Below are 11,670 nucleotides of genomic sequence, written 5' to 3' on the forward strand. Positions count from 1 at the left end.
TCGAAATAGTGTTGCACTGTTGCATAAAATTAAATCCAAGATTAGAAGCTTTAATTGGTTATTGTTTAAATATCAATTAGCGATATAAATATTCAGTATACGAATTCAATCATGCTATCTTTATTTCAATAAAAATAAGTTACGTTTCGTGATGTTATCTAAATAAATAAGAAAATCGCAGTGACACCTTAATGCGGAATCACTTAGAATTCGTTTGCCGACAGAGAAGTGTATTTCATTAAAAACTGATGTTCAAATAAAACGTCTCTCCTTACGATTGAGTTAGGATTTGTATAGATGCTCACTGGTTTACATGAATACGTTGTAAAATACATTTGTTACTTGTAAGTTTCCCATTTGTTTGTAATGGGAAAGTGTGCATGCTCAAGGTTTTTCTTTGCTTATAAGAATTTATATTTTACAGAGATGGTATAATATGAGCAACAGTGTTGTAGTATTTTTAAAGATCAATATGAATATGTGAAATGAGGAATTTTTATTTTAATTACGGTTTGGACTGAAAGAGAATCTGAAAGAAATAAAATAGAATGCGAGGTATATAACAATACCTGCATACATATATGCATGTATGCCTTTGAAGCACTGTAACTTTTTCTCGGCTGAAACTGATAAGTTTATCACATTCAAATAATTAAAAATTAGGGTGAAAGACAGTGTATTATATATGTAATATTTTATAATAGTTATTCAGAATATAGACAAACGGGAACTTTTATAAACGGCACAATAAGTTTACACATTTTTTTATAGTACCTTTTATCTATTGTGTGATTTACATCTATTGTTTAATTTACATATAAACGAAATTACCAATATGTACAACACTCTTAAAAAGGTTTTACTTTATATGTCTAGAGGCCTACGTTATTTATACGTAGGGTTAGTAAGAACTTATTTTGTAACGTCGACAAGAGACGTATAATAAAAGTACTTGCAAATGTATCTCAGACACTCATAAATCATTTTTCATAAAGAAAAACATTTTTTGTTATGAGGCAAAGTATTGTTGCAATTAATATAATACTCACTAACTGAATACATTTCGTGAGAAATACATGTCATTCTTTTGAATGTGAAAAGCTTTAATTTTTAGCCGAGACATTGTAATATTTATGTATTACAAGTAATACATATCCTACAAAAATTTATAAACTTGCGAAAAACAAACAAAAAACAAAACGAATTTTCATATTATACAATTTTTATTCTTTCAAAAAATAAGTTTCATTTTTATTTTACATATTCATAAATTATGCTTTAAAAATGTAAGAACACTGTATGCGGTTGGTGGAACATATATATTATATATATGCATAATACTTTTAATGTATTTTCATGGGTACAGAATTTGTAAATAGCCCGTAAAAGCCTGGTTTATTTTTAATATTTTCTCGACTTTGTAACATTCACAAGATAGACGTAGTCAAAATTTAAACACGATTTTAACTTAAAAATAAAACAGAACATTTGATGAAATATATAGAGCAGCAGATGTGTTTAATTTGTTATTTTCGTGTTTAATTCGTATGTAAATTTTAAAGATAATCACCCAATAAATGTCTGGTAAGAAATTACCGAATATAATTTATTAAAATTAATCCAGAGCTTTTATTAGGCATTATTTGAAAAGGTGTTTCGTCATATTTGTTTTGCTAGAAAAAATATGTTGTCTATTAATTGCTATTTTGATGTAATTAAAACAAAATGTAATTTGGATTAATTTCTAAAATGAAAGACGACATATGTCTGGGGAGGTGATTGCTTCAGGGACATAGCAATAGAGTAAGCCATGACGTGACTAGCCAATTTTGAGAAAAGAAGAAAAAAAAACTTTAATGAAATTAAGTTGGACTGGGTGAAGGTCTTTACATCAAACATTTAGAAACAATTAGAGCTTACAAAGAATTGGTATTACGAAAGGTAGCTCAGTTTAGAAGAAAAAAAAAGATAAGTGGACCTGGTTTATGTGTTTTGAGTGCATCCTATTACTACCGAACATTATCAGGAGCAAAATAATGCAAGTGGTTTTACGTTAGTTGCAACAGAATGTAAGTGAATATAGGCGAAATTATTTTATAACAAAACACTGATGTGTAATAACGAAGTTACATTTTCTAAAAAAAAAAAAATAAATAAAATAAAAAATAAACTATCAACAAAAAATATTAAAGTCCCGGGATTAAATATCTTAATTAGTACGAAAAATCAAAACATTTTAAAACGATACTTATATAAATATTTAAAGTTGGGCGTTGATAAGTTAATATAGACATTATATAATGAGATTTGCCACTTATAAAATATGCAATACAAATAAACGAAAGTGGGAGTCTATTGTAATTAAAACATTAAAAAAAACAATCTTTGTATTAAACACTATACGAATTTAATAAAATCCTCTGAATACATGCGAGAGGAAAAGACTTATTTGTATATCTAGATGAATCTTATGGGGGTTAAATATAAACGCGGTCTTTTTTTCTTTTACTTAATCTAAAACGATTAATACCTTAAAGTGACTTGTGTAATGTTGATTATAAATGATAGTTTATGACTTAAACTTGAAACAGTGTTGTAAAATCCACCCTAAAATAGCACCTTGATTTAAAGTGCTTGTCCTCGGAAGTTACCCGTAAATAGTGTCCTCTGACGTGTATCCGTGCTAATGATAGAATAAAAGGAAGATGAAGAAAAGAGGGCGAAAGGTAATATATACAGAGAAGGAAGAGAAAAATGTGTATGCGTGCGGGCGTTTCAATTAAAAATGAAAAACATATCAAACGAGTTTACTAGATGAATAGAAATTAGTTTAATATTTCTCTAACGTACAGATTTATATATTTCGACGGAAACCGATGACTAAAATATATAGTTTATAAAATGCCTGGCCATTCACAGATAGAAAAAAAAACTGCGATTGGGATTTTAAAAAATATGTTGAAATGTATAACCAATACTCGTTGAACATGAAATTGAAATGCTTGATTCTTTAACAAATTATTTCAAATCGATCCATGTTGTATCGTTCCTTTTAAATTAAAAAAACTATTTAAATTTAATTTTTACATAACAAGGTCGCACCTTGTCTCTAGGGTGCGGAGAGAGCAATGTAGTGCATTATTCTCTGTACGACCCACACTTGCTTAAATATCGATACAGTCCTTCATATATGAAGAAAGTGTTCGAAACAAAGTAAAATAAAATATATAATCTTAACATTAATAATAAATCTATTACATTAGTGAATATCTAATGAATTCAATATTTCGAACTCCCAAGCAGAGCACGGAAGTTTTAGATAAATTTCGTCATCAAATAAAATTAAGGTCCAATTATATTTCATTAAATCCATCTGGAATTACATTAAGAAATATAAAACTGATAGAATTACTGTATTTCCTTACTAAATGATTTATTAGGAATTCAAACTAACTTAAAATTGATTATTTTTAAAGTTCAAACATTTTATGTTTCTTTACAAAATAGTTAAATCGACTTATATTTATTAACCGAAATTTTGAAAAACCGATTCGACAATTCAAATATAAATTTCGGCGTCATTTCAATATTTAAACCGAGGTCTATACTTAAATAAACTGTTAATTTTATTTTTCAATATATACGTTTTATTAAAATAAAAAAAAACACAGCTGCACGGGAAATCAATTACTCTCTGCTAGCGTCATTTGAATTTATAATAAGCAAAAGTTAACGGAGTTTTTTTTTCGGTTCTTTACAAAAAATATCTGTTTCGTTAGACAGGTACTGCATTTGAAATCGGACTAATTGATATTTAAATTACTGGTAAATAGTCTTCAAATAACATGCATATGCGTGTAAACTTATTTTCATATAAAATACAAGTTATTCTAATAGAAAGTGGTGTTATTTCTTGTATGGATTATAGTTTTCCTATAAACTATTTTTGTATTCAAATAATTTACGCAGAAACTAGGAAATATTTTAGAGTGTCAGAGTTAAAAAAATGAGAAATTTCATTCTTGCACATGGAATTAAATTTATATTATAGTACAAAAACAACGCGAAAAGTATCTATAACCCGTGCCATATCCAAAAAGCAACGTTACAGATATGTGTAAATTATTTTGTTTGACGAATCGATACAAGTTAACTATGAACTCTTCTGCGTATAGTCTTGTTAAATATAGAAGTGTTTTCATACTTTAATCGAATACTCGATATTCGGACGACGCAATAAAATCAATATTTTTATAAAATGCCAACTGATCGATAATCTTGAAAGCCGTTTCTCTGTAGCATATATGCCCGGTGAAAGGTTCGTGTATCTAAATTCTATTTAAAAAGAAAAGCGTCCGAATTAATTTTTAAATAATTACAACGGTTTTAAGTCTAACAATTCTTACACATTAAGCAAGTATATGCGCATTTTTCGAGTTTGAATGAATTAAGATAAAAATTATTTGTAAATAATGGTGTAAAACTTAAAATGAGTATGTTTATATTTTGTACATTTACGTAGCCAACAAATGCACAATGCGGACCAAAATTTGTATGCCATATTTTGACAGATATCGATTGTTTGGTTTACAAATTTTCCGTCCTGAGAGACCAGTGCAAAGTTGTTTAATGAGATATGCGCTCATCATTAGCACAGTACAAAATATTTTCTTTTAACACAAATAAGCCATGTGTATGTTTTTTACTGAGCGTATAATCTGGAAACAAAAAATATGGTTTAAATTAGATTTAAAAGGAAATACAATTCAAAACCAGGTTTCACGTACTAATAAATCACATGATCATTCAGTTTATAATTAGAAAATCATTACAATCCATATAAATATATATTATGTATAATACAAAATATATAAGTATACATTATCTTTGTAATACAATTTTAACTGGTGTTTCTTTTGCAAAAGTTGTCACAAAACTTAATTGACTTCGTTTATGGACTCAAGGTTTAGATGTTTATTCATCAGTAATTCCAGTTTTCCTGATGAGGTTGGGATATTAAGACATTAATAGATATTTACTTGAATGAAACATTAGGACATCAGTTTGAAAATCGAGACACCAGTTAAATCAGGTTTAATTTGGTAACATTTTAGGGACATACGAGGGTACAAAAAATAAGATAAAATAAAATGAATGAATAAAAAAAAATGAAAGGTGTATAGTTTGTGTTTTGAGACAATATGATTTATTTTCTTGATGAGAGTTGCAATGTTATGTGTATTTTTTAACAAAAGCAACATAAAAATACTTTAAAAAAAAAAAAAAAAAAAAAAACAAACAAAATTTAAAAAAAAAAAAAAACACCGATACAGATTCAATAGAAATCAGGCTAAGAATAGAACCTTACCAGCGTTTGCATGATGGTGGATTTTTGTTTTTCTTATGTAGTATATATATATATATGTATATATATATATATATATATATATATATATATATATATATATATATGTGTGTGTGTGTGTGTGTGTGTGAGCTAAGTTGAAAATTTGATAAAATATGTCTCTCCAGTAGGGGGAAGTGTTGGGTAATGTAATAGAAATTAAAAAAAAAAATAATTTAACATTTTGTTTAAAGTTTTTATTTATATATTTTCTCTTTTGGGGCGGGTTGTTAGATTTAGTTGGTGCATTTTAGGAATATATTATCCATACCACTTGCACGAATCTGGTGCTTCTTTAAAACCCCTTTCTTTTAGATCTTGCGAAATAAGTACTGCATATTTATGTTATTCGTTTATTTATATTTTATTAAAACTGATATTGAAAACAGAATGAGCTTATTTCATGAAAAAGATTAAAAAAAAGATAAATATTAACAAAACTCATTCAATATGTTTTTAAGTTTTAATTTATAAATGTGTCCTCACCCACGAACATGTTCAATATACCGCGGCTCAGGTACAGTTGTGATCCAATTTCAAAGCTCACACTTGGTCGGGTACATTTAGCTCACACCTAGCTAAAAATACCCAACAAGCCACGATTGTATTTTCTCTACCGGCACACCCGCAAACAGAAAACCTGCCACCGAGCTGCTGTTAAATTTATCAAGAGATATATAACCAAGGTGGCGGCCCTGTACTTGTCGGGAGAAATTCAGTGGCCGTATAGGCAAGATTGTAAACAGCCTAGTTACACGATAGATTGACCAACAAATATGGGATACACATTTTTTTTAAAATTCTCTTTTACCTTTAGAAGGTAAAGAGAAAAGGCGATTTTTTTCTGGGGCTGGTACAAGGTAGAGACGCGTGTGGAGAGAAATATATTGAAATTGAATGGAATATTATAAAACGAACGAGAGAAAGAAACTTTCCGAATGCCAGCCAGGCAGTTGTTCGGCCCACTATTTGTCAATGTTTTTTTTTTTTTTTTTTTTTTTTTTGCAACTGTGTAATAGACTTAGTATCTTAAATGAGACAGATATTCACCCAAACTTGTAAAACTAGGAAAAAATATGCTATGAATATTCATTTTAAGTTTGTATATATGTGTATATCTAAGGTTCCCAGTTATGTTCATTTAGCGATCTCTACTCTGAATTATTTCATAGACATTTTAAACGAAAGATTCGATATTTGAAAATCGGGAATTTTCTATCCAGAGAGTGATAAAAAAAAAAAAAAAAAAAAACAGAACTGCCTTCATAAAAATCTGTATTTTAAAAATATTAGCAAGAAAATAAATTTAGTATAAATAAAAAAATAATCCGCCTTATATTAAACAACAAATGAAATAACATCTCTTAAAACAAAAATGTTTCTTTATATTTTAAATTGTTTACGTCCGAATTCAAAGACTGTAATTAAACAAGTTAAAGCGATCTATTAATAAATAAAACTAAATATATGTTTATATGTTAAAGGAAGGGGATGCATGGATTTGTAAAAATCTAAAAGAAATGGGATGAGATGTTTTTCATTTTTATAGTTAAAGTGTGTATGTAGATATGTGTATTTCCTCTTGTATCTGTTCCTCTCGTTACTGGAATGTTATTGAGGAAATATTAAAGAAAAATACGTGATTTTTTATAATCATTTTTTTCTTTCATGAGAGAATGGGTGGGGAAAATATTAAAAATGTAAACAGATCTCACCACCTTTCAAAGCTGACATGTACAAACACTGTTCAGCATCGGTTGTGCAGTTTAGGGTGTTTTATTTTATAATATATATACATATACACACATATATATATATTATTCTCTCGTTATTCTGCTTTCCTTCTTTTCTTCTCTTCCTCCTTTTTTGCATGATTTGTTTATATTTTTTTCGAAATTAAAAAATGGGGGAGAGAGAAAATTTACAAGATCAAACATCCTGTTCTTGTTTTTTTCCGAGTTCACAACGTTTGAAATCAGATATTTGAAAAAAAAAAAAAAAAAAAAAAAGGAAAAGTCTTCCAGGTAAAACAGTTTTTTTTTATTGTTTTTTTTTTCTTTTAGAAAATTTTTTTATAAAAATCTCCAATATGTTCGGCCCCATTTTTTTCACCTCTCAAATTGTATTTGTTTTAAAAATTGTTTATTTTTGTGTTGTAAATGTTTTAGTTTCTCTCACGTTCGCTTTTAACTCATTTTGAAAACTTTCAAATGTAACTTTCACTCCATGAAATGTTTTGTTTGTCATTTTGGGATCTACCAAACGATCCGGGGTGTGAGTCCCACGCCTTATACCCCACGGGGGGCTATACAAACAAGAAAAAAATAATCAGTAACTTATTTACTCACTCGATAGTTCAGATGCCTACATATGCGTGAGGGGCACCGTATTAGTGACACCATCAGGCGTTGTGGCGTGGCTATATTGTCCTTGCATTTGTAATCTGCTCTGTACACTGTGGTCGTTCGCGGTTTCTCCAGGTAGATACATACTAATCATTTCTCGCAAGTCCCCCGTGGGACACCGACCAACCGGAGACGGCTGGCCCGTGGGATTAGGCTCTCGTTTTATTTGGGGTACCTGAGATGGCATAGAGTATGGGGCCATTGTCATGGTATAGCTGGAACCGCCATTCATGTATGATCCAGTGGTCATCTGTGAGGACATGGGTTGAGTTGGGATGTTGTAGCCATATTGGCTGCCGAGGGAAGCCATTTGGTTTGACATGTGATGGTAAGCGTTTGGGTCGGGTGGCATCATTGGGTAGCCGTTCGGCATGTATCCGTTCATCTGATACATTTCGCGCCCAACCTGTTGAACCGGGGCACCGGGTTGCATTCCGGGTAGGGCATATTTATCCTTTTTCATCAGTGTCTTCGTCTTTCGACGGGGTCTGTACTTGTAGTCGGGGTGCTCCTTCATGTGGATTGCGCGTAAACGCTTAGCTTCGTCTATGAATGGCCGCTTCTCTGCCTCCGATAACAATTTCCATTCAGCGCCGAGACGTTTGCTGATTTCAGAGTTGTGCATTTTCGGATTCTCCTGAGCCATCTTTCTTCTTTGTCCGCGGGACCAGACCATGAACGCATTCATCGGTCTTTTTACACGATCCTGGTTATTTTTCTGGGACTGGGAAGATCCTTGGTTCTGGCCTTGTCCGTTAGAGCCCGGGTTTGTCGGTTGTCCTAGGCCAGGCTGGCCGCCATTATGGCCTAACGTAGCCTTCGTTAAGTCTGTCTCCATGCTGTAGTTATAACAATGTCCGAGACTGTATAACGAGTCAATGGTGCCTAGTTGAATGCAAACACTTACTCAATAAAAAATGATAAAACCTTTTTTTAAAGGTGTATTTCACTAGAGTCCAAAGTGATACGTCTTCTGTTGATGCTCACAAATAGTCTTTTGCCTAATTCACTTCTCTACCATGTGTTATTGATTTGGGGGAGAATAAAATAGGTTGTCCGCTCAGCCAATGGAAACCTTTCTCAACTGACAGCTTGATAGATGCTAATTTCGTTGAGTTACTGGTGTCTAACAATGTCGAGTGATGTAGGCTGGCGTCGAGCACTTAGTAGTGAAGGAAAAAGTAGGCGGAGCTTCTTTCTGGCTGGGTCTATTGTGCGTTGCGCGGATGAATAAATCTAATTACTGCACGGCCACTCAGCTTTAGTTGTAGCAACCAGCGGATGGAGGCAGCCAAGACTCGGAACGATTACATTTTCACCTCGTTGCAGGTGTTTGGAAAACCGCTACTGGGGGGGAAGACTGTATTTGCCTGCCAATCAAATGACGTCAGAGCCCACTTTGAAAAGGGGGAGGGAGAACTGGCGAATGGAGTTCTATAGAAGAAACGGGAGGGGAAAAGGAACTCTTTTTTTCTCTCCACCCCCCAATTTTTTATATTTTGTTTTACGTTTTCACTTCTCAAACCTTACGCTTGCACAACTCCTCTCTTCAAGATTAGCGCTCCCCTCTCCCTCTTTCTCTTACTATTTCAGATTTCACCCATCCCGTTTATCTATCTGCCTATCTACACTAAATAATACAGTCCCTCTCTATACAACCTTATTCTCTCGGTTTTGTTTGCGTTTTAACAGTGGAGAGTAGGGGGAGACAAAATAGGAACTACTAAAACGAGAAAATAGAGAGAGTGGTTTATGTATAAAAGAAAGAAAATAGATAGAGTAAATAACGAGAGAAAACGTGAGATTGTTGTAAATAGGTTGCAAGAGAGAAATAGAGTATTTGAGCTGGGTGAACTATTTTATTATCTCTATTTTGTCTCGCGGAGTAAAAAAAAAAGTGAGTAAGACGTTCAGTTTGAGTTAGAAACATAGTAAAAGCAAGCCAGTTTGAGAGAAAGAAAGATCGTAAGAAAATATAAGAGAATGAAAAAAGAGGGAAATAAAGAGAGTGTAAAACGTAGAGAACGCTAGATAAAGACGGGTTGGTATTAGCTTAGATTGTGTTAGATATAGACGGTACGTGTTGGTGTACGTAGTGGATATAGTATTTGAATAAAAAAAAAAAAGAGAAGTGATAGAAATTAGAAAGGCAGGAATAAATAAGAGGAACAGAATAAAATACACGGAGATATGGAGATGTTAATAAATAGTATCGCGGAAGGAGAGGGTCGGATGGTAAATAAAGGTAATAATAACATTTATAGTGGACAGGCTAAATTCAGTTTCATCACAAAAAATCTAAGGTGAATAAAAAATTGAGCGAGAAATCGGAAATAATGAATACGCGTGTAGTTGAAAAGAAATGAAACATAGAATAAAACGTTTTAATAGAGGAAACGGTAGGTTTTTTTAAAAAAAAGAGGACCGACAGCGTACACACGTATGAATAAAACGTCTCTCTGTGTAGAAATATAGATATAAGTATCTGATACAAAACTACCAAAGGTTAGTATACACGGGCAATTCAGAATATTAAATATGGATGTTAAGTTGCCTGCCTCACTTTGTGGAAGGAGCAAACAGATAAGTAAAAGAATATGTTTTATAGACGACCCTGTTCTTTTTGTGAACATACACACATTAGATTTTGAAATATTCTAACAGATTCATTATATATATATATATATATATATATATATATATATATATATATATATATATATATATATATATATACGTATTTATATTGTTTGAAGTAATAGCATATTTTGGAGATTTTTGGCAATTTGTTTACTTTCCAATATATATATATATATATATATATATATATATATATATATATATATATGTGTGTATATATATATATATATATGCGTGTGTGTGTTTATTTCCTTGCCTTATGTTTACATTTTCTCCCGTATGTGTACTCGCAAGGGTAAAATTGATTTTACTTCATCCAAGTTTGAAGGACGTTTGGTGAGCAATTATTATTTGAAACAAAAAAAAAAAAAAACTTTTACCAATAGGATAACGAGCACTGTCAAATCCGAGATATGTTGTTTGTTTTTTTTATTTTAAGACATTTTCTTTCGTGTTTTGATTAAATTTAAGAAGTCGCATACAGCGAAACCAGTCTATATTGCTATATATAACTGCCTGAGATGTTCATGCGGAGCTTATAATTCCAAATTACAAAGTACAAATGGTAAAATACAATTTAATTAAACTTATACATATTTATGAGTTGATATATCACAATATCTGTCTGTTATTAATGTAACTATATTTTCGAACGTTGCTAATCATTTTGTGCATACACAATGTATTATTTTACCCGCGTTCGCCCTAGCAAACATTTCGCCATTTGGACATAAGGGGCTTATACTTGGGACGAGGCATAGGGGAGACTTACAACGTTTTGTTTAACGTTACATTTAAACTTCGGCATATCAGTACAGTCCAGAAAGTAGGTAGCAGGAAAGGAATTCCAGTCTAGCTATTGTTGTCATTACACAGTTTACGCTGACATATTAAGATACACTTGTTTGCTGCGACGAATTACAAGCTCTTCTACCTTCTCGACGTAAATATTCCTGACAAACCCGCAAAGCAACAAAATCCCACGTCAACACAATAGAGATCCTCAGATGCTAGAAGACTTCTACTCTAACAGTTTCTTCATTATTAATACTAGACTTTGAAATTTTCTTCCAGTTTCCTGCATCCCTAACTGTACTGACATGCAGAAGTTCAAGTGTAATGCAAACATACATCTTGTTGCTAAACTCCCTACATAAAATGCCTGCAAATTATGATCGAGGTAGACGCTCGCTACATCAAACTGGCACTGTGGCTTGTTTA

At 31.6% G+C, this 11,670-nt stretch overlaps 1 protein-coding gene across 1 annotated transcript; it reads right to left on the bottom strand.

Annotated features, from left to right (window-relative positions):
- Positions 1–5,421: 5,421 nt before the first annotated feature.
- On the bottom strand, positions 5,422–9,153 carry LOC145288079 (transcription factor Sox-2-like). Its single transcript, XM_080136134.1, has one exon. The coding sequence runs from the start codon at positions 8,645–8,647 to the stop codon at positions 7,769–7,771; it is 879 nt and encodes a 292-aa protein (XP_079992260.1). The 5' UTR covers positions 8,648–9,153; the 3' UTR covers positions 5,422–7,768.
- Positions 9,154–11,670: the final 2,517 nt, after the last annotated feature.

The sequence above is a fragment of the Euprymna scolopes genome, chromosome 11 (assembly GCF_053919585.1).
Source record: "Euprymna scolopes isolate OS-2025 chromosome 11, ASM5391958v1, whole genome shotgun sequence".
NCBI classification, from domain to species: domain Eukaryota; kingdom Metazoa; phylum Mollusca; class Cephalopoda; order Sepiida; family Sepiolidae; genus Euprymna; species Euprymna scolopes.